The sequence below is a fragment of the Lissotriton helveticus genome, chromosome 3_1, assembly GCF_964261635.1.
Source record: "Lissotriton helveticus chromosome 3_1, aLisHel1.1, whole genome shotgun sequence".
Lineage (NCBI taxonomy): Eukaryota > Metazoa > Chordata > Amphibia > Caudata > Salamandridae > Lissotriton > Lissotriton helveticus.
The window spans coordinates 1,973,711,747-1,973,739,226 of NC_136061.1; the positions used below are offsets into that span (position 1 = coordinate 1,973,711,747).

Below are 27,480 nucleotides of genomic sequence, written 5' to 3' on the forward strand. Positions count from 1 at the left end.
TGGCGAAGCAAACGGGTGGCTTTCTCTTTTGGGCATCAACAAAGTACTCTTCTTCCCATGCTGTCTGTAATGCCCCATGTTCAGTCTGTATGGGTCTTGATATTTTGCAAGGCTTGGTAACTGGACTGTAGGCCATTGCAGAGCTCTACAGCTTGGTTGTTATTGTGCAAAAAGTAATCGGGACCAGTTATCAGATTTTCCGCCTCCAACCGATGGACTGACGCCGCCTCGCAACCGATTGACCGACACCTCGGCACACAACAAAAGACCAACAATGCGTCTCACGACAGACATCTGTGACCAACACCAAAGTAATGTTATTTATTTAACCCTATAACGTCATGTGTAAATGGAGGCATGCACATTGTCTAGAGTGCTTCCCCTGCCTTATTCTAATCTCCAGGCAAGTCACTCAAAAGCTACTGTTTGGTTTCTAGATCCCTACCTCAGTGAGCATGACAATCCTACATGTCCACTGAGGTTCTCCCTGTTTACATGGTTTGAGACCCTAGAGCTTGGCTCAGAGGTCGAGGGGGCATGCCCAGTGCACCCCTATTTTTCAGAGTGGCTACTGCCCTCTCTATTAAGGCTGTGTTAGACTGACAGTGGTGGCAGCAATAAATCGATAGTCAGGAGGGGTGAGTCCCTAGGCACCCTCCTGACCAAGTCTGTGCAGTCTGCCATGCCTTTGGTACTGTTGCCTTTGTCTACCTGATGTGTGGTTGAGAGCCCGTGGGTGTACTGGGGAAGAATGGTGAGCTGAGCCAGTGTGAGGAATGCGAGCTGTTCTGCTGGACTTCCCAGCTTCCCAGTGCCCCTCTCCATTTCCTTGGAAAGGCCTGGTGGGCTGGGGTATACACTCCGCTCTTATATGGGTTTCGCTGCACTAACTCTGCTAAGAGGACCCTCCCCCACTGGTCAGTGCCTCCTGGGCTGGAGTTAATTAAAATTCCTCTTTAGGGATTTGCACAGGCTAGTACCAGGAAAACATGGAGGTAAATTGTGCATACTTTACCCGTACATTGAACACGCCATGAATGGTTTTTGCTTGGAGGTGTATTCGGGATGCAAAAGGAGCAGACCCTCTGATTGGATGAGCCTATCAATCAGAGGTGGTCAAAGTCTGGCCCGAGTAGTCAGCTGTTGTTCAAGACTGATCTGACTGAAGAGGCGGCCACACCAGGTCTGGAGATAAACACCTGTTGATTAAGGAACACATCTTGAGAACACACCTTAGGATCAACTGCCTACTGTCAATGCCTGTCCGTGCCTTCAGGAATTTATCAAGCTAATCTTATTACTGTTATGTGAAACTCTGAATGTTGCAGTGCATAGTATTAATTCCACGGGACTGAAATACCAATAGCCAGGTGCAACCTTCAGTGTGAAGGCAGGAGATAAGACACTGTTTACTGCGTCTGGAACTAAGGCAATTTTCTCTATGACGGATGGAGTCTGCTGTCAAGAGTTCAAAGAGAATCCACGGCACCAGCAGCATGGGAGAAGACCAGCTGTTACTTGGTTATCCAGTTTTGGGTCCACCAGTACTGAGGACCCAGGATTAAAATAACGAACGGGAGTTTGATCTCTTTGTGGAACAGAGTTTTGTACCGCGCATGTCTTTGTCCCTGTTGGCATACTGAAAGAGTACAGCATTAGACACTGAGAGGAAGTAGTGTTTCTTCACGATTTTCTCTAATTCCGCAGGTGCATCGGGGGCTTGTGTAGTGAGGAAGTAACTTACGCTTGTGTACTCATTGGCAACACTGGAACATTCTGGAGGTCAGTGGCTACTGCATGAGTTTGCGTACAGTCGGTAGTACAAATGGTATGGTTGTTTACTGACTTCATGCTATTGGTATTTCAGTCCCGTGGAATTAATACTCTGCACTGCAACATTCGGAGTTTCACATAACAATAATAAGATTAGCTTGATAAATTCCTGAATGAACTGACAGGCATTCACAGTAGGCAGTTGAGCCAAAGGTGTGTTCTCAAGATGTGTTCCTTAATCAACAGGTGTTTATTCACCGTCTAATCGTTTTGAAATCTCCAGTAGTGGATCGAACTACTGAATCACAGTTATGTTGAATTACGAGACTGGGTTAGATGGCCTGAGTTGATAGAGAGATGATCAGGTGGAAGTGACTGACAATTTGTTTCTTTTTTTTTTGGTTGTGCCTATGGTGATCTAGCATAGTGCTGTGAATTGTAAGTACAGCTGCCTAATCAATTATACTTCACGTCACCGTGGTGTGGGTTGCATGACACAACATCATAATCACGTAAGAGTTACACCTTCACAACCGATCCCAAAGTGCTTCAACTGAAATGTTTCCTTTCTTTTTACAGAATACCCCTGATGAAGGGACGACATATCCCGAAATGCATTGGGTTATTGCAATTTATTGCATACAAGAATTTGTTGTATTCTAAATCTGGTTTAGGATGGTTTGTTTTTGATATTTAAAAAAACTTCTAAATCAAAATTGTATGTGACAGAATGAAACTATAAAGAATTGATTCTTTTGAAGAAAAAAAAAATATGTGCATTGAATGTTTGAATTGTTTAATAAGTAGTGCGTGTTGGAGGCCTAGTCGTCATTTGGGGCTAGGCCGCTTTCATGGTTTCCTACTCATATGCTCCGCAGGCATATTACCAACACTGCACACATACCGTAATACAGATTAATTTCACTAATAGAGTGCGCTTTTTACCTACATTATTCATTACAATATGTGCTTCAGCCATTAGAGGCCTTCCCTGGTCACAGTGCCCCTGGTACCCATGGCACCTTTTACAAGGGACTTGCATGTGTCAGAGAGGTACCAATTGGGGGTACAAAGGCACAGTTTTGGGAAAGAACACAGGCCCTGGGAACTTGATTGGCAGGGACCCAGGGCACATCAAGTCAAAGTGCATCAGAAATCTGTCATAAAATGGGGGGTGGGGGGGTTACTACAACAGAACCCAGCTTCCCACACACGCTTTAACTCAGCCTTATTTATAAGGCGGCATAAGCCAATTAATGTGGCTGAATGCTGCCTTGTAAATTATGCTTTTATCCACACAGCAATAATACCTGATGTTAAGCAGGAGTTAAGAGGAGAAATGTTTTCCTTCTGCTCGTATTATGCTTTCCACACGTGCTACTCATAATTAGACAAATCTCCTGTAAATATTGTTTATATGCAGAAAGGTGTCCCTTCCTGTACATAAACAATTGCACCTGCAGCGCAGGCAACCTAACAGAATGGCGTCAGGGTGCCTGCGCTGGTGCTAAGGAGCATTTTTAGCACCAGCGCAATGTGTATTGCAGGGGTGAATGGCATTCTTGTAAATATGGCGCTTCCCTGTGTTTTGAAACTGTTCGAGCACAGCGGTTCTAATTTTGGTGCTACACCGTGGTCTGCCAGTTTCTGTCAGGGGCGTACCTTAATAAATTAATTTTGTGATAAATAGTTAGGTGCAGGTGCTTTCAGTTGGGTTTGGGAGGTGTCTGATTTCACCAGGAAGCTTTACACACACACACACACACACACACACACACACAAACAAAGTTGCACATTCTCCCTCGCTCTGTGTCTAAAGACATTAACAAATGTTGATATTTCATAAAATGTGCTTTCTCTAACTTAATATCCCTACCAATCCACATCCCTCTCCCTTTCTGCTGCCTCTTGTGCCCCCCTGCTTGTCATATAATGTATTTTTTATAATATGTTCCAGAGTGATTGTTGGAGAAAATAAACCTCCCCCAGTCTCATTGACGTAGCAACACCCCTGGTTGGGTGTCAAATTATGATGAAAATTGGAGAAAAGTGCAATGCTACTGAACAGGCTTTAATAAAACAAACTGACATCCAAGAAAGCAGAAGATGGGGAATGTTACAAATATCCCATAAACACTAGCAGAAAATGTTTTGTTCTGGTGTTTAAAAATAAACACTGCCACATGTCGCTCTGCCCCAATACCACCTAATAAGCGTGAGCACCTGGAAGCCCACAAAATAAATTATAAATGGACAACAAAGCAAAATCCTTTCAGCTGGTGCCCTCAAGGTACCTAATTCTATATCTGCACCAGATCACCTTGCCCTCTCCAACTGCATTTACATGTATTACAATTATGTGCACCATAACTAATATGCAAAGAAGCTTGTCTGCGACAGCGAGGAGGAAAGCGGGCTGGCTTCCTACTGCACACCTCAATGGCGGCCAAGGAAGGCCTGTGTTGCTGGCGGCCTGCGGGCCGTACTTTGAATACCGCGGACTAACGCAACCTTAAATGGCAAGTAAATAAATGAGTGTATAAAACATGCATGTACTGAAGGCCTCAATCATAAAAAATTTGACTAGACCTGCAGGTCTAGTGACTTAACTAATCTACTTAATCTTGTTATGCTTTTGACCCCTAAACTGGTTTCAAGTTATGTGATCCTGGGCAAGTATTTTCATTCACTGAGCCACTTTTATCACATATGAGAGCACCTTCAAGTACGCAAGTAAAACATTTTAGTTTTATTTAATAGACTAAACTTTTGCTCCATATATAATACAAATCTAGCCAAAAATTGAATACACGTGCTGACTTTCCTCTTAGTTCATTAACTGCACAGTCATCGGGCGGGGCAAACATTTTTCTCAAATCGTGTTTAAAAACTATCACTAAATACATACCTGAAGCATGAAGTTAGCTCACTTAGTTGCTATCAACAGATTTTCCATTGAAAAACGGCCACAATATTTACTAATATTTCTAAATCATGTACAATGTTTGGAAATTTAGTTTCTACAAATGTTATTTGCACGTTACCAAGTAAAGTGTTGTGATTTGTTTAGCTCCTATTTAAATATATTTTTTCTGTGCATCACTTCTGAATTCCCCCAAACTATCTTTTTATATTCCTGATGTATTTTGAAATACTTGTACTAGTTATTTACAAGCTGTTTAAGTGTTTTATTTTTTTTAAACTGAAAATTAACAGCTTTTTGTTTCACAATCCTTGTCAAACAGCTCACTTGACAAAAACCTGCAACTGTAATAAGAGAAAGAAAAGTAAACGCCATTTTTCAGGATAGAGCAACAATTAATATAGACAAACTGACATCTGACCTCTCCTTGAACAGACCGCTAATGTCCCGATAAAAACCTGAATTTTTATTGCTCATTCACTTTCTTAATAAACAGAACACCTGTTCCATCTTAAGGTCACTCGCCAGAAGGACGAGTATGTGCTAAAAATAGCTTGACCTGATAAAATCTGACTCGTCGTAGTGAGTGGGAAAGTTGGTTTCTTCGTTTTAGCGAGTGGGAAAGTAGATTTCTTCGAGGCCTGATCTTCGTATTTGATCACAGAAAAGGGGACCTTGAATGGTCTTATGGCTGTTTGGTCCCTCAATATACACTAGGAGATTTGTATCTTATGGCTAAAGGTGGTATCTGCAGGCACCGCAAAGTGTTTATCATGCAAGCTCCTAGCAGCGGCAGGTGGCATCTCTTCTTGGGGAATCCATCTACAGGGGTTAGTTTATAAGGAGTAGTTCCTGAGTGACTGGTGCACAACATAGCTTCCTCCTCACATTTGTTTTCTATTAATAGAATTTGTTACCAAACATTAATTGGCAAGCATAAGTTTTGACGCCTCACACTTTTGTTAGCTTCAACAGTAACTTTGTCCCTTGGTGCACCTCCAGCTTGCTTGGCCATTCTTCTCTAGAAAAGTTCCACATATTGGCATAAAGTCCCCTATTAGTGACAGAGTCCAGTTATGAAGGTGCTAACTAGATTTGCAGATTTCGAAATTAAAAATATTGTTTACCTTACTTGTGACCTCCTGGACTTTATTGAGGTGGCATTCTGATCCACTGACTAAATTTGTTGACCATGCTTAGGTATAGATTTTAATTGCACAATATGCCCCACATTCTATATCCTGTGAATGAATGAAACACCAATATATCCCTGTTGCATCAATAGAAAATTTACTTAGCTGGGTAAACATGGTATGAATGTCCAGTTGCTGAGATCACAGCTCCAGGGCTATACACAGGCTGATAAACCACCTTAGTGCTTTGACTCCTTTTGCATTCGGGTGCCAAACTGACCAGCACTTTGAGGTCTTGATTTTCTATGTTGTTGTTATTTTCCTTGCAAAGAAAGTAATTTGTATTATTCTTGTTTCAGTCGCATAGGTGAAGGACTGGAACAGGTTTTGCCCAACCTGACCGAGCTAATTCTTACCAGCAACAACCTTGTTGAGTTGGTGAGTATTTTTATTTGGGTTCACTGGTGATGGGTGTTATCATTTGCAACTGATGGATCTGTGAGCACGTGCCAGACATTGAGGAGACATTTGTTAAGTTTATATCAGTAGCTTACTCGTATACACATCCCTGAATATGCTGCAGAAATCCCTTACAAAGACTTTTACAATGAACCCCTCCCGCCCTATTCCTCGGGAGAATGTGCCACCAATATTATAATTTCAAGAGACCAGATCCATGGAGTACAGGCATTAAGATAGTACTCTAAATGCCCTTTATAAATTCGCAAAGTCGTAAACTTAGACATTTGGTTTAAGCTTAGACCAAACGTCTAATTTTACCTTTGTGAATTGGGACAGCTGAGGGTACCTGCGAGCTATTGTGTAACCAACAACATTTTACTTCAGGAGTTGGAATGGAGGAAATCAAATCTGGTAACACTTTTTTATTTAAAATCCTCGAGCTATCATCACAGGTATTCTCTCCACTCTTCTGCTTTCACATTCTCATCCGCAATGAAGGTGCAAGCCCTCAAACACTTCACAATTCTACCAAAATTAAGCTGGAATTTAAAAGCTATCCGCAGTATCTGCAACCAAATCACTTACTTTCTAAACTTCAACTCACTGTACCAGACTACTGTTGAAACCGCTATGCCCACAAAGCTAAACCCTCTCAAAGTCACTCTTGTCCTGGAACATATCTTCAGTCCTGCATCCACAGATTATTCAGGACCAGATCACCATCCTAAACCCCACATTTTTTCCCCAAAAAGTTAAATATTCAAATAATCCGTAATTGACAATTTCTAATGATTTGTGAAAAATCTTCTACTCTTACCCCATTTTATACCTCTACTCCTTAACTGGGGAGTGACTAGGTGTAGGAAGCTTGCTCTGTATATACTATACCAAAGTGAGGTATAGTGTGCAGTGGAACCCCAAATGTAGGCAGAGGTAAAAATAGATAGCACCTTACACTCTATTTGTGGTAGTGTGGTCGAGCAGTAAGGCTTTATCAGAGGGTAGTGTTAAGCATTTGTTGTACAGGCTCAATCAGCAAATGATATCCCACTCAAAGACTGAACTTCATACCAATTGGTTTTGTATAAAATACATAATTTTTGCTATTTTATTTCCTAGAACTAAGCAAGCCTGGCACAGGTAATTGATAAATACTATGCAGTAATATAACAGTTTCGAATTGTGTATACGCCCTTCTCTCATTAGCACTACAGGCGCTGAAGAGGCAGGAGCCGAAATGCATACGCCTTACAATTACTGTTCTGTTACCCATTGCCTGAGCTGCGATTAAAGACCTCCTTTGTTTCCTCATATGGGCCTCATCTCTTTTCTTTAGAAGCGTTTGCTTTTGGATATATATATATATATATACCATCAAAAGTTGCCTTTCAGTGAGAAAGCCCTCACGGTGATGATCCCCATACAGAAAGCTTAGCAGTGGTGGCAAACACACTCCGTAAGCAATGCAAAGCAGCACTGACGCGTTTCGCAAATTACTCCTTCATCCAGAGCCCCTCACAAGTAGACCAGTGACAACGTTGTTTGGAACACCTGCTTTATTTCAAATGTCCCGCCCACCTCCACAGGAACTCACACCTCCTGTGACGTGGGCTGCAAGGCACTATGGTATTCGCAGTCCAAACATGAATCAAACCCCAGTGGGTGCTGTCGCTGGAGAACAGTGAGAATTAAACCCAAGTGGGGCAATGTCAATGCACAGGGCAGCGCTCGCTGCTATTTGTCCAACACTCGCTATCGGGTGTCACTTGTCCGTGAAATATGCCAGGTCCTCCCAGCAACACGGGCCGCATAGCTCGCAGCGGGGCTTCCTCGCGAATTAGGACAAAGCCGCTAAACATACACCATCAAAAGTTGCCTTTCAATTAGAAAGCCCTCACGGTGACGATCCCCATACAGCAAGGTTAGCAGTGGTCACAAACACACTCTGCAAGCAATGTAAAGCAGGGCTGGCGCGTTGCGAAAATTACTCCTTCATCCAGAGCCCCTCACAAGTAGACCAGTGACAATGTTGTTTGGAACACCTGCTTTATTTCAAATGTCCCGCCCACCTCCACAGGAACTCACACCTCCTGTGACGTGGGCTGCAAGGCACTATGGTATTCGCAGTATATATATACACTTTGGTTTGGTTACAGTTTGAATTCCTGGTAATGCAATACTGTGAATAGTATACATATACTTTGTATTGACTTTTCAATAGGATGTAAAGTAGATTACTTTACAGATTACTTTTCTTACACAGTGTAGTATACATAGATACTACACTGGGCGTTTTGGTTATTCAGGTACAGCGTTTTGGTTATTCAGGTACAGTTTTAAAAATTTTCATAGATTTTCCAACTCCACACTTAGAAACTTTTCACAGAAAAAGTCTGTTATTCTATGGGGGAAAATAGAGTTATTGGTTCAAAGGCAAGTATTCGGTTGTGGGAGTTGGTATTCTGGGGGTAGACTTGGGGTTCTCCCAGGGTCAAGGATGCACTCTTGTTACACCCTCAGCGGCACTAGGACGGCGGGGTGCAGAGTGCTGAGGTCCAATGTTATGTAATTGGGGATAAGGGGGCCTCCGGTTGGTGGCTGCTTACAAGCAGGCCACAAGGTTGTGGGAGCCAAGCTCCTGGACTTAAGCTCAGGGCAAATTAGGGTTCAAGATGGCACCAAAGGTGCACCCTCCGCAGCACTAGGGTGTCCGGGTGCAGAGTGCTGTTTTGACGTCTGGCTCCCTGTTACTTTCAATGGTGTTTCTCCGGTTTGCAAACCCACTGCAGGCTCTGGGACGAAGTTCTTCTGGGTGCGACCACCACTTGGAGAGGTAAGTTGGGATGCTGGGGGTTAGCTAGACACCGGCGGTTGGGCTACCAAAGGCCGTGGAGCGTCTGCTGAAGGGGTGTTTTTTAGGGTCGGATCTTCTTACCAGCTCCTGGACGTGGTTGGGGAACCATCTGGATTTAGGCTGCAGGCATCGGCTGGAGGCTTCAGGCAGGTCCGGTATCTCTGGATCTCGGGTCAGTGTCGCCGGGGAGACCACCTCGTGGTGTTGGGCCACTCTAACTCAGGCTGGGGTCGTCTGGTGCAGAGTGCTGCAGATTCGCGGATTTCGCCGCAGTCTGTTGATGAACAAATCTGGTGTTCACGGGAGACTCTTTGGTTCGGAAGACAGGGCAGGTCCTCGGGGTTCTTGAGGTTGCTGGCTGCAGGACATACCGGACTTTCGCTTCTGCAGGTTTGAGGTAGGGACAGGCCGGTAGGGCTGGGGACAAGTCAGTGGGCGTCGTCCTCTTAGCTTCAAATGCAAAAACAGTTGGACAGAATGCAGAACAATGTCATACATTCACCCCAGTACAGAGATCTGGGCCTAAATCCATCGTTTTTTTGCTCACCACCCACCCCAATTCAGACATGGCCATATGCAAATCAGCCTTTACCCTGTGCCTCATGGGAACAGTCCAGCCCGAACTGCCAAGCCATGTCTTCCTTGGACCGGAATCAAGCATTCCAGGACAGGTTTCTGGCTATCAGCCGTCTTCAGCCATGATAGCTTGACTCCAGTGGTGTGGAGAGCACAGGACTCATGTCTGAGCATACCCGTCCCACTCGGGGTGACAAATGCTAAAACAACAGTTGATGGACAGAATGCAGAACAATGTCATACATTCACCCCAGTACAGTTGTTTTTGCATTTGTCTTCTTAGCTTCGGCACAGCTGTTCGGTCCTTCTTTTCTTGTAGGTTCTTGTTTGAGTTCTTGGTTCGGGGCTGGCCCCTAAATACTGTATTTAGGGGGCATTTTAGGGGTCTCTGGGTCAGGAGCCAGTGGGCAACTGACCTTAGAGTGACTACACCCTTGGTGTGCTCACCCCACGTGGGGGAGTGAGCACAATCCCTAATCCTGATTGGGGGAGTACCTGCCATCTGCAAGATGGCAGGCACTGAAGAGTGGGCATCACCTCGCCCTCCCCACCTGAGGGGTGGAGTTGGCCACACCTATTGGGCTGGCTAATTTTTCCTGCCCGTCTTCCCGCTGGAAAGGAGGGGAGACAATAAGGGGGTCTGCTTCTGATAGCAGGAGAGGCTGGGGGTCGCATTGCAAAGGCTGCAAGGCCTTAGAAGCTCCCCATCTACAGATGGCGCTGCCTGGCCTGTAGGAGGTGTGAACACCTCCACCCAGGCAAGGCTTTGTTTCTGGGCTCAGGGTGCAAAGACTCCCGCCCCAGGGGGCCCAGAAACATGTCTTGTGGTGGCAGGATGGTGTGCCAGTCCGAGAACCTACCTGAGGCTGGTTGTTTTTCAGGGGACATCCCGAAGATGCCCTTGGAGTGCATTTTCCTTTAAATCCCACACTTGCATCAGTTTGGGTTTAATTTGCTGAGAAGTTTGATATCAAAGATGGCTTTACTGAACTTACAATGTGTAGGAATTGGTATAGACACTGTAGAGGTACAGGGCTCATGCACCTGTACCCTCACCACTGGTATAGTGCCCCCAGCTAGAGGGGTGGCTGGCCTATGCCAGGGCAGTGTGTTGTATGCATGGCACACAGGGATGTGTGCCATGTCGACTCCTCACTTGGTTCTGCAGCACAACACGCAGCAGGCAGTGTGTGTGTAAAGGTACATGGTTTCTAAGGGTGGCACAATAAGTGCTGCAATCCTTGGAGGCCTTCCCTGGCCATGGTGCCCTTGGTACCCATGGTACCTTTTACAAGGGACTGACATGTGGCCAGAGAGGTGCCAATTGGGGGTTTAAGTGCAGTTTTGGGGAAAGAACATAGGCCCTGGGAACTTGATTGGCAGGGACCCAGGGCACATCAAGTTAAAGTGCATCAGTAGTCTGGCAAAACGGGGGGGGGGGGGGTTATTGCAACAGAAACCCAGCTGCCTACACTAGGGTCTTTTGTACTCCGCTCTGATGCTGGGTTACTTCCACCCATCCATTGCTATAGTGCGAAGTGTGGCCCAACTTGGAAAGATGAAAACTGTTGACATTCTTGGAGAACTATACAATTATATACTATACAATTAGGAGCGGTCATTGAGATCCGCACTGGTGTATGGAAGTAAACAGTTGATATGACATTTCTGCACACTATTGTAAAGCACATCCACGTTTTCCTAGTAATATGATATTCATATTTAATTGAGTTGATTTTGGAATATACAAAATGTAGCAGCCAAAAATGCTGAGGATGACTATCTCACAGCCAAGCATCTCTGCCTATCCCATAAATCTAACTGTAGAGAGCATAAGTATTGAGGAAAAGGCCTACATTCCAATTATTTTTTTTATGATATGACAGACTGTATTTATTCCTTGCAATACTTTGTGATTTGGGGTTTATAACGTGCGCAATTACCTGAAGGTGTCCTGGCTCTGAAAATATTAGGAAAATAAGATGTGCGGCTGATTGCTAGAAGAGAAAAGTTTGCAAAATCTTATAGGCTCTGTTTCAGAGCAGTTGGCAAGGGGGAGACAATCGGGCCTGTGCTGTGATGACCAAGAAGGCATGGCCACCAATCCCCTTTCTGTAAAACAGGAGTATGGTTGCGAGATGAGAATGTGTATGCAATAGTCTAAATGGAGAGCATCTAGGAAACAGACCTATATATATATATAGCTATTGTAAGGGGCACTGTGAAGAGTCTTATGGCAGAAATCGAGAGCCAAAAGTGTCTCTTTAAGTCACAGGAAGTCAGTGAAAACTGGTGAGATGAGCAAAGATCCTGGCCAAATTATGAAGACCTCAAGTGAGCCTAGCCACATCCTTCTCAGTAAGCTGCAACATGTGAAAGAGGTGGGTGGAAAGACCTACAAACAAAATAACAATGATCAACCTACTCGTCACGGGGGACTGGTCTAGAATTTCCTTCGTAGAACTGGGAATAAGCGCGCTCATTCGTGTGATGGAAGCATTTGCACTAACACATCAGCTGTTTTAGATTTTGCTCTTCTCTGCAGTGCTCTTCTCTGCAGTGTTCCGTCATTTGGTAGGTCAGCAGATCCATCCAAACCTACACCAAAAAGCAGCAGCCTAGGCTGAACCAACGGGGCAAGTCCTCTGTGCATGAATTTAGACCTTTTGGCCTGTTATTGGCACAGTGTCTGCTCAGCAAATAAGTCCACGTCTATACCTGGTTCCACATACTTAATGATAGGTCAGCTATTACAAAAGCATAGCATAAAATGCTTGAACTAATACTTTTAAGTTACTAAGTCTGTTCTGTGACTCTGGTGTTGCTTGTAGTCTCGTGCAGATATCACTTTGACTGACGGTTGCGGCTGGACCGTTTGGTAAATAGTTTTGAATAATTGCATACAGTTGGTCTGCATTTGTAATTGCGTCGAAGAGCAAAACCTGGCTTCTTTGAATATTTTTTTAAAGGTTTTTATTACAGGTTTAGATTCTGCATACAGTGCCTACAGATCATAAGTTAAGCTGTTCTTATAGAGCGGAAGTTTCATTTCTGATTATGGTCCAGATCCTCTGAATTAGGGGTAAGCCAGCGCCTCAATGACTGTGCCTAGAGTTAGACAGTTTTATGCCATGTTTTTCCTAGCAGAGTTTCCAAGAAGTTGCCATATTGTCGTACAAAACTTTTAATACCTATTCTGATGGAATCTTTCCACCATAATCTGGATCACAATAGGTTACGTAATGAGTACATGAGTTTTTGTTTAATCAATGTTTCATTTGTTTGAAGTGTAAATCAGGCCCCAAGGGGTGTCTGAGAAATGTACATCAATTAATAAATGCAAAACATCAGTGAAGGAGGAAGGTAACCTATGCTTTAATCTTGTGTAGGAGTGCCTGGGTCTAGGTTCATGGTAAGACATTGCTTCCGTTTTACAGAGTATTTCTTCAGTGCCTACACTGACTTTTTTTTTTTTTTTTTAGCTCAATTGTGTTTGGTAAATTACTAGCTAACTTTTTTAACATGATACGCATTGAGGTTTAGAATCTCAGAGTTAAGAACTAGGTAAACTTGTTTTGTTGAACCATGGGCAAGAACATTTTTGCTTACCATGAAATTAAAAATCGCACTACTGGATGATAGCTGGTTACTCCCAGGCCAGCTCTTTGCACCCTAGAAGGGCCATAGGTTCTACATACAAAACTTTGTCAGACTCCCGGGTTACTGTCATTTCTTCATGATTTCTTCAGTATATGCTCTACATTTTGTGCTAGATAAAAACACCCTTTCAATTTGTAAATTGCAGTGCGATATGATTAACAGTGGTGATCTTCATTTTGTCTTCCATAGGGTGACTTGGATCCTCTTGCATCTGTTAAAACTTTGACATATATGAGGTATGTAAAGGTAACCTATATATTCAGTGGGCAACTCTTTGCCTCCCTTTACACAAGGTTGACCTGTAAGTCTTGGCTTATAGTTTGGTGATGTCTGATCTAAAACACATGTTTATGCATTGTGTGCCTGCCCAGATTTGTAATTGGTATTAGTAATGTGTGGCTGGATGTGAATTTGACCAAAGCAATTGCCAATGGCTGTGATTATCTCCGGCATTCCCCCAGTTATCCTTTTACACTTACTTGTAACAAAGCAATCTGCTTGATTTCATTTGATGTGGTTGATGGTTGCACTCTGATTTGCTCGGGTATGTGAGATCGAATCGAAGTTTTCATTGCTACAGTGCTAGAAGTCTTGTTCGTTCTTCAGTTTGGGCTTCCAGTTACAGATGTTTCTCCACAACATAAATCCACAGGAGACTGCAAGAATGGAAGTGAAAAGTGTGAATTTTCTGGGGTCATTGTAAGTAAAGTACATTCTCGGGGGGGGTATGGCCAAGCAACATGGCCGACAGGACATGAGCTCCACCGGCTCCCGGCCATCGGACCCTGAAATCCTGTTAAAATATCCTGTTTGGGCTCCTACGGCATGACAAAGCGGGCTCCTATGGCATGACAAAGCGGACTAGGTGACCCCCTAATCCTAGGGGCCACCTTATTTGGCGGAAGAGGGCGAGCTGCCGAACATACGGCCGAGTAAACAGCCCGGACGGAGAAGGCCCGGGCCTCTGACTACGTGAGGCCGGGGTCTACGGCCTGTCTTCGTGGGGAGGCGGAGTCTGAGGATCAGAGGCCGGCAGAGATCCGGAGACGCGGACCCCGCAGCGGAGCGGATCCAACGACGGAGCCTGCTCCCATCTGGGGCTCTGACGTCGGAGAGCCTGCGGGATTGCCTGGCTGGACCGGAGGGGGTGCGAGCTCCCAGTGCCCCCGCGGTGACTGCTGCGGTGTGGGCGGAGGCTGGCCCTGACTGCCTGTATCCCGGCCCCTCGGTCGGCGCATAACTGAAGGGAAAGCGGCCCTGCCGGGGGTGGGGGGGCCCTCGATGGCGGGGAAGTGCCCGCGAGCTTCCCTGTCGAGGAAGATGGAGGGAGGCCCGCTGCATGGAGGAGCCTCGGTCTGCGGCCTGCGTACCTTTAGCGGCGGCTCAGAACTGGGTGAGTGGGTCCCCCGAAGCCGGCGGCGGGTGTCGGCTGGATCCTGCTGGGGGCCTGCTGTCCTCCGGGAACCTGAACCTGCGGGGGTCTCCAGCCAGGGAGACTACTCAGTGGCTGTGCGGGAAAAGGGGAGGCGGCCCGCGCAGCCTATGATCACTGTAAGGCCCCGGTGAACTGAGTGCCTGAGGCATGAGCACCTGCTGCGCTGCTTGTGAGACGCCGGCTGCTTTACCGGTACTGGTGGCCCAGGTGTCTTGTGGTGTGGACTTCCCTGGGGGGGGCGGACACGCTGTGGGGGACTTGGGGGCCACTGATTGACGTGGACCCTTTGGGGACTGTTCGGTGCTGGGGGGCCGGCCTCCTATCCCATGTTTTCCCTGCTGTAGCCGCCCCGCATATTGGCCGTCCAGGGATGAAGCCTGGGACGCTGCACCGGCCGACTACACCGTAGGCCCTCTTGGCGAGCCTGAACTGAGAGTGCAGTCCCACTGCGACACCTTGTGCGACCTGGACATTTTGTGGCCCATTGGCGCCCCCGTACCGCACTCCCACCCTGAATTTGGAGGCTTTGGAGCCTGATGTGACGGTGGGCAGCGGGTCCTGATCCCTTGGAGCGGCTGCGGGGAACTGGGAGAGGAACCCCTACGATACTGGACGCCCCTGGCCGGCGGGGGGTCCCTGGCGGAGGTGTTGGGATCGTTTGGCATGTGGAGCTGAAGAGTATATTCGGGACTTGTGATTGGAGACGACCTTGAAGTGATCGGACGATCCAGAGTAGAGTCCCTGTTGCCCCCCCGGGGAGCCGACTAGGACATGTAAGGTGCTGGCAATGCGCAAAGACAGGATGTCTCGCTCCACGCATCCCAACACGATAACTCAATACACCACCCAACGACTGCCGTCCCAGCGGATCATGAGACAGTCTGGTCGGGACGAGGGGGTGCGGAAGCCCCCATGGAGCCCTCCAGGGCAGAACTGCTGAAAGCGATCCAGGGCTCCCACTCGGCACTGGAATGCCAAATAGAAATGGTGTCCATTGATGTCTATCTGCTGCGGACCGACTTGAGGAAAGTGGCGGACAAAGTATCCGATGCAGAGGGTAACATAGCACAGCTGCAAGGCGAGCTGGCATCCCTTCAGAAGACGGTCTCACAGCTTACGGCCGCGACGGGAGCCCTGGAGCACAGGACACAGAAGGAAGGGCGCGTCACAGTAACATTCAAGTCCTTGGCGTGCCTGAGCGAGCGAAGGCAGGTAACGCAGTGCACTTCCTTGAGAACTTGATTCGTACACAGTTGTGCCCGAGGGGGTTTATCGGAGGTATTTGTGATTGAGAGAGCCCATCGGGCACTGGTCCCGCCGCCGCGGCCAGGGGCTCTGCTGCGGGCCCTCATTGCCAAAATTGTAAATTATCGATACAGACTGTATTCTGCGGGCGGCACGAGAGACGGTGAACCTCACCTTTGAAAACAGCCCGATTTCCATTTATCCGGATTACACCCAGCAAGTTCAGGAGCGGCGGAAGTCCTTTCTGGGAGTCAAGCAGAAACTCCGTGAGATGCACCTACAATACATGCTCCTATATCCAGCCAAACTTAAGGTACTGTCCCAGGGTAAGGCGCACTTCTTCGACGCCCCTGCAGAGGTTTGGGAATGGTTGGAGATGAGAGGATATGACCTCCTGCCAGGCAAACGTGGAGTTCCCTGAGGGAAGTGGGGTAACCCGACTGCCAAGGGGGCGCACCAGTAGACGACGACGCCGTTCCGAGGCAGCGGAAAGTCAGGAACTACGCAGAGTCCCGGTCGGAGACGATGGGGCCTTACATCTGGAACCGTCTGACGCTGGTGAGGAGTGGGGGGCATTGCAGCCTCATGAACCCGAAGGCATCCTGGTCCCAGATACACTGCAAATTACGGCGGAGGGCTTGTCACTCACTGCTCCGGTGATCCCAGAGACTGCAGAGATCGGGACACCTGAGGCGGGGGGGTCCTTCTTGAGGGGGCCGATAGACTGAAGGTGCTGCGTATTTGGCGTATGGTAGGGTCTGTTTGGACTGTGTTGGGTCAACTACAGTGTGAATGATCCGTGTAGCGGGCCGTTACCAAAGGGAGGGGGGGGGGGCTTGTTCTTTTCAAGGAAGGTGTGCATGCAGGGGGGAGAGGGAGTGAATGCAGACAGCGAGATGAGTGTGTACGATCCTTGGCCGGTTAGTTGAGCCCCAACTTACTGCATTGACAATGGGTCTCCTTGAGTGAGGTTGCCTCGTTGGGCGAATGGGGTGGCTGTGCACGTCCTGGCACCGGCAGGGTAAGGGCATATTGGCACGTTTGGTTGTTGCTGATATCTTGCTCGTGGGAGGGGGGTGGGGGGACTGTTTGAAGGGGAAGTTGAGGGGAAATATTTTAGGCATCATTTGTATTACACCAGAGGGGACCTACTATGTACATGGAAGGATGCGGCGGGGTATACTTTGTTGGGAACCATGGCGTATAAGTTTTTAAGCTGGAAAGTGAGGGGGCTGGCTACATGCACTAAACAATAGAGTCCTCTCCTTCCTTGGAAGACATAAAATAACCATAGCTTGTCTACAAGAGACCCACCTGGTGGATGAAGGAGCACAAAAATTAGGGAAAAAGTGGCGGACAGCTGTTTCATGCGTCCTTTTCTACCTACGCTAGGGGGGGTTTTGATCTGGGTGGCACCTGGGGCACCATTCACTATGTAGTATATGGGAGCGGACGTTCATCGTCGATACCTGCTTCTTAGGGCCAAGCTCGATGGCAGGGAGATGGTCATCTTAAATTCTTACGCACCCAACACTGATGACCCGACCTTCTTCGGGACTTTGCAGGACGTCTTGATACATGACCTGGGGCCTCCAATACTTTGGTTTGGGGATTTTAACTGCATTCGTGATCCAGTGATTGATAGGTCTCCACCCCGGGAGGGCACAAAACCCCGTATGACTGCCCAGCTTAGGGAGGTCATGGATAACGTGGGGGCGGTGGATGTTTGGCGTCTCAAGCACCCGACTCAAAAGTTGTACACCTGTTTTTCACCCACACACAACACATACAGTCGCCTAGATAGCATCTTAGTGGCGAATGCTGAGCCTAGTTTGTCAGTGGACGTAACACACCAGGCCCGTTTCTTATCAGACCATTCTCCAGTAACTTGTGTGGTTCAGTGGGGGTCTCCGGCTGTCCGTCCTCGTACTTGGAGGCTCCCAGTGGATATCCTCCGAGACCAAGTGGGAAAAGTGCACGTGGAAAAAGCTATCGGGGACTATGTCTACATCAATTGGGGGGAGGCAAACGTGTCCCTGGTCACCAAGTGGGAGGCCCTTAAAGCGGTAGTACGCGGTGCCTGCATGGGGCTCACATATGGTGTCCGGAAACCGCTCCTCCAAGATCTCCGGAGAGAGGACGCTCTTCTGCAGGCCCAACTTGTGGTGGACCCTGGCGATCCCCAGAGGCGGGAGGAACGGGCAGCTCGGGCCCGGGTACATGATATCCTGGATAGGCTTTACAAGTACACCCTGGGCCAATATAGGCAGCGCCTCCATAGGGAGGGTGATAAGTCGGGCGGCTTCTGGCTTGGATTCTGAGAAGGGAGCAGACCCCAGAGCGTATTGTCGCCCTTCAGGACCGGAATGGGGAGGTGGTTCACTCGGAGCAAGCCCTCCTCCAAGCCCATTTACAGCATGTGTATGCGGCGAACCCGGATATCTCCGAGGCCTCTTATCTCCCCTATTTGCAGGGGTTGCTCATGCCGACCCTCTCGGACCGGGAGGAATTGGACGCAGGTTGAGGTTCAAGGGGCACTGGCCCACTTTCCGCCTGCTAAATCGCCGGGGAGCGACGGGTTCCCTCCGGAGTTCTATAATTAATTCCGGGATTATTTAGCCCGGCTCCTGTTGCAGGTCTACCTTGAGGCCTTTAAAAGAGGGGATCTTCCACAGAGCATGGCTCAGGGGGAAATCTGTACGATACTTAAACCAGGGGGGGACAAGCATGACTCTTCCTCCTATCGGCTGATCACCATGATAAACACAGATATCAAAATTCTGACTAAGCTGTTGGCCACCCAGCTTGCACCTCTCATGGAGCAATTAGTGCACCAAGGCCAATGCGGTTTTGTCCCTGGACGAAACATGGCGATGAACTTAAGACTGAATCACATTCAGCATGAGGTAAACGGCAGGGGCGAACAGACGGTGCTGGTCTCAATAGACCTGGCCAAAGCGTTCGACACTGTCGACTGGGGCTACCTGCAGGAGGTTCTTCGGACGATGGGCTTCGGGCCCAACCTAGCTTGCTGGGTCAGGATCTTATATAGCTCCCCCGTCCCCGGGTGCGTCTGGGAGGTGCGCTATCGGAGGAGTGGCGGCTGGGACGGGGCACGAGGCAGGGGTGCCCCCTCTCACCTCTACTTTTTGCCCTAGCTATAGAGCCGTTCGCGGTCAGGATTCGCACAGAGCTGCAGCAATGGGGTATCCAGGTGGGCGACACGTGTCATGTCCTGTTGCTATATGCGGATGACGCTTTGTTTTACTTGACAACCCCAAGAGAGGCACTACCGCGGTTGTTGCACCTCCTGGATCGTTTTGGTGAGACGTCTGGTTTGCGGCTTAATCGCAGTAAATCCCTCATTTTTCCGCTTTCCGGCTTCGAAACGATATCACTTGAGGACTTGCCGGAGCTTGGGTTGAGATGGGAACGGACCAGCTTCCGATACTTGGGCATTTATGTGGCCTCGCTCGTAACGCGGATAGAGTTCTTGCGTCTCTTCGCCAATCGGTAACCTTCTGGAACACCCTACCACTCTCACTAATGGGGTGGCTGGCCATCGCTAAAATGGTGATGCTGCCAAGGACTAAGTATATTCTCCAGTATTCGTTGTGCCCTCTTCCACCGAGGGTTTTCCGAACCCTTAATATGCTGCTCACATACCTGCTTTGGGCGGGACGGCGTAGCAGAGTGGCCCTCAGCACCGTCGTGCGCTCCTTTGTGGAAGAGGGATTGGAAACCCTGCGATTCGATCTTTACTATTACGCAGCACAGCTCCTTCCGGCGGCCAGGTGGTTTGCCAACACGGAGGTGTGGGAGACGAGAGTGTTGGCAGGTCGGGCCACGGTGCGGGAGCTCCAGTTGGCACTGATGCGGGGGTCTGGAGCTGAGGCCGAGCTCCCTTATGTGGTGCGGCAGACAACCAATGTGTGGCAACGATTCGTAGAAAGGGTCCAGCGTTCTGCGGGATTTCATAAAGATTTACCGGTTTGGATTTTGGCCCCCATGGTGGAAGTGGAAAACCATATGTCCTTTCGCGAATGGAGGGAGGGGGGGGGTGTGAGCTCCTTGCAGATTTGTGCTCCTCGGAGAGTTTCTTGACATACGAGCAGGCGGAGGAGTCATTTGGCCCTAGTGGCGAACAATACTTGCAATACCAGGGATTGCGCTCCATTGTGCGATCGGTCTGGCCGCAGTGTCCAGAGATACCCCAGATGACACATACCTTATATATATATATTGTTGTCCTGTGGCAGAGGACGTAAATTAATTGCCTTATTATATGCGGCTATGAAACGTGATTCCGCTCCCCCGGTCCCACCGTCATGGGCGGCCTGGGAGGCAGACCTGGGTGCGCCTCTGGACCAAGGACCGCGCATAGGGACTTTGATGCGGCGGGTGTCCTGTAATGCTCGCTTTAAGCTCATTCATTTCACCTTCCTTCATCGGACCTACCTCACTCCAAAAACAGTGAGCCGTTACTCGGAAGACAGAGGGGATAGCTGCCCCAGGTGTGGCGCGGGGGTGTGGGATTTCTACATCTGGCCTGGGAATGTCCGTTGGTGGGGAGCTTTTGGACAGGGGTTGTGGGTCGTATAACGGCTACTACTGGCCTCCGAATTGACTTGTCCCTCTTACACTGTCTGTTGGGATTGGTACCCAAGCCCAGGAAAAAGAAACTTCCCTCCATATAAACTACTGCAGCTAATGTTGGTGCTGGCTAGGCGCAGGGTCGCCATCGCATGGATGGTACAGAGAGCCCCTGAGGTAGACACTTGGCTTAAAGATGTGAGGGAATTCACACTTGCAGAGGAAACACACATGCAACACACTAGAAAGGATGAAAAATTGCAGGATGATCTGTTGGCATGGCGTACCATGTGTATAGCAGGTTTCGCTACGGAGTCACATAGTGATTCGGAGGGCACCAGTGGCGAATTGTTCCTTCCTTTGTATTTTGCAAAATTGAAAAATAAAGTTTAAAAAAAAAAAAGTAAAGTACATTCTCTAATGATTTGATGCTGAAAACACAACCACTTGGAAAAACTTCCCTGGTTACAAATCCTACCAGGAAGTCGTTCCCTTTGACTGGAGAGCATCAGTAGCAGACTGCTTTTTAAAAAGCAGACTTTCATTCAGAATACGTCCTACAGTGTAAGTCTTTTCATGGTGAACTGAGGAACATTTATGGCTTATGCATGTTAATTCCTGCTTTTAGAATTAGACTGTAAAGCTGGGACCAACTGGTTCCACAATAAAATGTGCTTGCAATATTTGATATCACCATGCCTACTGCCCTGGAAGGTGGAAGCGGAAATCTTGGCTTTAAAGGTGCATTTAGGAATCTGTGCATTTGGTGGTGAAAACATTGCCTTCTTATTTAAGGAATGAGTAAAATATGGACAGTATAGGCTAGTTACAACTGGGAAGAAAGTATCGGATGTGATCCTAAGAGGCTTCTTCATTTACGTGCACCTGTACTTGGACATAGCTCTGACCAAATTTGAAAGGAATGAATGTGGAGAAGCTTATTAAGTGGAGGTGCTACTCCATAGGAACACAATGCTCAACGAGTAGCCCATCTCTCTTTTGGACAATTTTTCAACCTTTGCAAGTTTTCCCTTAATGCAAGACTAATATTCTTATGTTCTCACTAGAGTGTGTTATTACTTTGACCAGTATACACAGTGTTAACTTTCATTTGATAACACATTGTCAACATACGGTGTGATTTCATTTTCATCAAACCCCAGCATCTAAGTTGTTCTAATTTGTTGCAGTTAATAATTATAGGCGCCTTTTATATTTTTTATCTTGTTTCTTTGTTTCATCCAAATATTAATATTTTATGTATGATGCCACGCAAGGACACCCTAACCGGACTTTCATTTTGTAATTTATGTATCTTGGAATTATGAGCTTGTCAAGATATTCATTGTGACAGACTAGAACTCTTAGAGGATCTGTAATCTAACCATTTTCTAGGAAGCCTAGATTTGTACCCGCCTTGAGGTGAAATGCGCAGGTTGAGATTACATGCTTGTATGGTGTGGCAGGTGTCTGCTGTGCAGCTTCTGTAAGCGGAGTTAACAGATGGTACCAGGGTGACTTTGTAGGAACTTCAAAGTATGTTGGTCCCCCTTCTTTGCTTTACAATCATATTACACACGGTTAGAAGTTCTTGGCCACCTGCTTTCATGGAGCCTTTGCGAATTTTGAAATGTTTTTGAGTAGTCCAACCATGTACTTACGGTGCATTGAATGTACACTTTTTACTGTTTTCCACTTTAGGTATTACTTACACTTGACATGCTGATTTACAGAACACCATGTTTATGCCATGATTAAGTGGCAAATGCATGTTGATAAAGAATTTATAAAATGTAATTGTACCCTGGATCCTTGTGAACACAACCTGAATCGAAGTTTGATACTGTCAGACAAAGAAATGTATTTTCCTGGAAATCAAGCTCTAGTATCAAAAGTTGTTTTAAGTAACATAATTCACTCATCTTGTGCCTCTACATTTGTTTTTCTGAATTAAGTTATTGTATTTCTTAATTGTTCAGTTTTAAGAGGGTTGAAGTGGAGTTGGTTTCATTCCTTGATTCATTGCATAGTAACTTTAGGGCTTGCATGACTGGACTTAACTGAAAGAATATTCTTCGAGGTTTTCTTTTTATGAAATGATTAGCTAAAGATGCACATAGCTCATGGGATGGTGAGCTATTGAGATGCAGTGACCGGTTTCTTTTTGCTGACTTAGTTTATATAGGTGAATAGGAAACATTGCTGATTTTGACCTGTGTGGAAGCATTGCACTCTCTCCCATTTCATATCTAACCAAAAAAAGGAAGTGTCGTATTGGGATTTGTACTCCTTATGTGCCATGCCAATATTTTGTTAATAGGGAAAAGCAACAGCCATGTAGCTAAAAACCAGGCACTCCCCTTGTTTTTTTATTTTTTTTGCTTAAGCTAGCAAGATGCTACATTTGAAACGGATGTTTTAACAATGGCAATATATATTAATATTTTTGTTTTTTAGTGTTTTGAGGAATCCAGTAACCAACAAAAAGCATTACAGATTGTACATAATTCATAAGATTCCACAGATTCGGGTGCTGGACTTCCAGAAAGTGAAGATGAAGGTAAGTTGGATATGGCTCTAGTATTGCCTCATTCTAAATCTATATTGTGTTTTAATGCTCAGTCAATGACTAAGGCAACAAATGTGATGTGGTTTTGTTTAGTAGTATTTATCATATTAAAGTTTACCTCATGTTGATTCCTACAACAATAATACCTTTTTCTTCTGATCTAAATACTGATGACGTTACGGTGTCCAGTTTCACAACTGTCTTGAATGTGAAGCTTTTTAGCAAAAGGTGTAGGAAGCGTATTTGCAAATGACTGCCCTATTTTGCTTACTATCTGAGTTTCTCGTTTGGGAAGTTTCGAAAAGCTGCATCTTCCTGGGCTCATCATCCAGTTAATTGTGTGGTGCCAGAAAATTAACTTTTCTTAATGCTGTGCTGATTGTTGTGTAAAATGTTTGTCTTGAAGAATTGATGTGCTAGATAATGGGTTTTCAGCTTTGAGTTTTTTTAAATCCATTACCTTACTTTCAACAGCAAAGCTAAATTGGCCTACCAAAACCCCATGTTCTTAGGTACCATGTATGAACTAAGTGCTGTGTTTCTTGTATTTCCACGAATGCATATAAATCTAACTTCGCTTTCTAGTTAATGATCATCTCAAGCACCCTTATAACAGTAGCTGCTGATATTCAATAAATGTAATGATCAATAAGACCCAGTGGTTGGCCTAGTTTTCTTTTTCTAACTGTGCACATGCGTCTATATGATTGGATTCATTTCAGAGTGCTAGACCATGTCCAGGTTTCTGTGACTAATGTCATTTCTGATTTTCTTTACTTTAACCTTTTTTTTTTTTTTTGCTGTTCAAATAGTAAGTTGATATTGAGAACCTGTAGCAGTTTTTTAGGTCGAGCATTCAAGACCTCTTTAGTATTTACTACTTTGTGTGCTTACAGCCCGCCCACTGATTTTCATTTCTGTTTGTGTCCTTTAAAAGTCCTTGCTTCCTAGTGGTCGTTTCCTCCTTTTGCTCTTTAATTTACTCCCACGGAACAGGGACCTAGTGCTGTATCTTTACTCTTTAGTTGTTCTGTCGTTTGGGGGGACTATTTATTTTTTGTTTCTTCCCTGCTCGTGCCACACTGCGGGTGCGTGTTCAGCTTCTGGCCCTTAGCTGCTTGCATTTTATTGCAGCATTCGTCTCTCCCACCTCCACACATGTTGAACATCTGCCGGACCTTCCAACCCCCTTAACCTTAACAAAAGGTAGCTCCCAGGCTCGGCTTGGAATGGAGAACAATTTGCATTAATTGTTGTGGCATTAACTCTATCCGACATGATAGCCGCTTCGGGAAGCCACAGCCCTTTCTTTTGATCTGCTGGCTTGTTTTAATGCACTTCAACCACTGGGTCTAAAGTGCTATACCAATCTATTACTTAACAAAACCTTGTATTTGGGGCGATAGCTTCACAATGGCGCTTCCTATTTCAATGATTCGATTATGTGACGTTGTCCCTCCTCGTTCTCTTTGCTGCTAGGACTGAGAGGTTCCCTGGCAACCGCCTCGCATTCAGGGCATGGACTCTGCTCCCGCTGCCACAGGGAATGCTAGAGGAAGCTCGGAGGCTTTCAGCTGACTGGTCTTAAAAGGGGGACATTACGCAAGATGTACAGTTAAAGCCCATTGTCTATGTGAAGTGTTAGGCTGTCTTATGCCATGTGTGTGCATGTTTCATTAAGCCTGTGCTGGGCTTTCTAGCAGTCCTCCTGGTGGCATATCTACCATTTTCTAATTGAAGATACAAACTGTCCCATAGCCAGTGTGAGTGTCTTCACCAGGGCTCTTTGGAGTTCTCTAGTCCATCGTGGAGAAGTGTGGCTCAGTGGTTAGAGGCGGCAGACCCGGAAGCTGAGATCGGCCGTGGACCAGGGTTCGATTCCCCGCCTCGGCGGGTCTCGGGCTCTAAAATTCCACGGACTTGATAATTCTCGCTCCGGTGCCTACTCGACTCACGGGGTCACACTCTGCGACTCTGGGCAATAGCTTGCTTAATCTCCACTACGGCCCCTCGCGGTGGGATGCCTGGCTTTCACCTTGTGGATACCCTGCCGGGGAATACCAGGACGGGTTCCCTAAGCAAGCGCTTAGATACCGTGTCGGTGATTTGCGCTATATAAATACATGTACATTTACATTTACATTGTAAATGTCTCATTCAGTCTGTTCAAATATCAGACACACGTCAGATGTGTGTGTATCGCACTACATATTCAGAGTTTTTTACCTGCCCCATTTCAGGTGTGGCTGTCTCGCCCAGTCTATTCTTGGTCATGCCTGAGTGTCTCATGCCATCTATCCAGAGATCTGCAGAGGCTGCATTACCTGCAAGTAACCTGCTCTGTCCTTGTCCCTTACATTTTTGCTACAAAGTCTTTATTTAGGCTTATCACCTGTACATTCATTTTGTCCGATAGTCTTGAGGAGTTCAGAAGTTTGTTTTGCAGTGGAATGAACAACTCCTAATTTGCTCATGCACTTCCTCAGGAACTTTACAGTTTAAAATACATTAACAGTATTTCCCCAGTTTGTGCATTCTAATTGGTTTTTGAGGTATTTTTTATTTAATTTTTATTTTTAGGAGCTTGATCAATGTGATCAGTTTTTAATGATTTGGGGTTTTTGGTATTTAGTGTCCTGGTTGAACATGCCCGTTATCTTATTTCGCTAAAACATTTTTTTCTTCATCGCGTATAAAAGCACTTCCAGATATAGAAGTTCAGACTACCAGTTGAACCAAAAAACGACTTCTTATTGCAGTGTTATAATGTACCTATTGGTTTCAAAGCTTCTTTATTAAAGAAATACACTTATGAATTTTGAAGAAACTTTATCATATTTTGATTAAATAGTACGGAAGCCCATCCTTGGGTGTGTGGCCATTCACCAGTAGCACATGAAGTAACTGTAGATGTTGTAGCACCCAGAATAATGTGCCTCATTGCTTTAATACTTGAAAGGTCCCAAAGACTGGACCTATTAGCTATGCCAATGCCTGTTTACAAGTCGAGTAGGAAATAACATTATGGAAGCATGTGATTTCTATGGCGACGTACATACTCTGACTGGGTGCAGGTTTGTGGATATTTACGCTTTGCACTCCAGTGATTGAGTTACTATCATAAGCCATTACTTGGCACCTCCTGTTTTATGAGGTACAGACTGAATTGCTGGATTTGTCAGATCTACTTAGGTTGTTTTTAACCAACTGCAGAGGTTGAGGCTTAGTTACATAGTTATGAAAGGAAATGTAAAGTTAGGTGGTTATGTACAACAGTCTTTCACTTTTATTTAATGGGTTAGCTCCATGTTGCAGCATTTTTTATAACTTTCTTCACTTGCTCAACTAGCGTTTTAATCCCTTGGTGCTTTTGCTTTGTTTGTGTTCCTACCAAGTTCCCACCCTCTGCCCATCATCACTTAGGGCTTTCTCACGTCTCCTTTCCTTCTTCAATTGGATCTTCAACTCCTGACTAGGATTCATTAGTTGTTAACCTCATTTGGAGGATGCTTGTTTCTCTTTGTGCTTTTATTTTGCTTCATTTGCACATGGGAGTGTGAAACATGTCCCGATCCATGTCAGATTTTTAGGATAGCCACCTAAGATACATTTACATTCATTACTCTAAACAAAAGTAATTTACATAGCTATTCCTAAAATCTAGAATGGAATCGGGCTCCTGTGTTGGGCACCTCTGATGTAGGCTTTGGCCTTCTCATTCAAGCATGTGCTCCACAGTAACCAAGTGGATATTTGCTATTAATGTGCCTTGTTTGATTAAAGCTGGAGTCGTACCAAACTTTCTGTTGCTGACTCTTATTCTCTTTCACCTTTTTCTTCAGCTTTTCTGTGTTTTCCTTCCATCACTCTTGTGTGAAAATGATGCAATTCTATTAGACATCGGCAATACTTGCATCTTATTTGCAATTATTGGATTAAAGCAGGAGCTGTCATGTTGGAGACTATCAATTTTGGCTGTCAGTTTTCATAATTCATTTCTAGTCGTAAGTGTATTACTACTGTATAGATTCCTACCCTAAACATGTTTTTTTAGTAGAGCATGCTGTTACCTGCCTATCAGGTTTCAAGTTGGAGGTAAAGACAAATGAAATGTCTTATTGTTTGGATTTTATATTAACCTTTTATGTGTATGATATCGCTGCAGGAGCGTGAGGAGGCAGCGAAAATGTTCAAGGGCAAACGGGGTGTGCAGCTTGCAAAGGATATTGCCAAGAGAACCAAAACGTAAGATACAAA

At 46.0% G+C, this 27,480-nt stretch overlaps 1 protein-coding gene across 1 annotated transcript in view; it reads left to right on the forward strand.

Annotated features, from left to right (window-relative positions):
* SNRPA1 (small nuclear ribonucleoprotein polypeptide A') overlaps positions 1–27,480 on the forward strand; it is a 78,868-nt gene that overhangs the window by 33,036 nt on the left and 18,352 nt on the right. The window contains exons 3-6 of the mRNA XM_078683098.1: positions 6,189–6,267; positions 13,571–13,617; positions 23,112–23,214; positions 27,389–27,468. Of these exons, the coding sequence (XP_078539224.1) occupies positions 6,189–6,267; positions 13,571–13,617; positions 23,112–23,214; positions 27,389–27,468 (309 nt within the window). The remainder of the gene's footprint in view (positions 1–6,188; positions 6,268–13,570; positions 13,618–23,111; positions 23,215–27,388; positions 27,469–27,480) is intronic.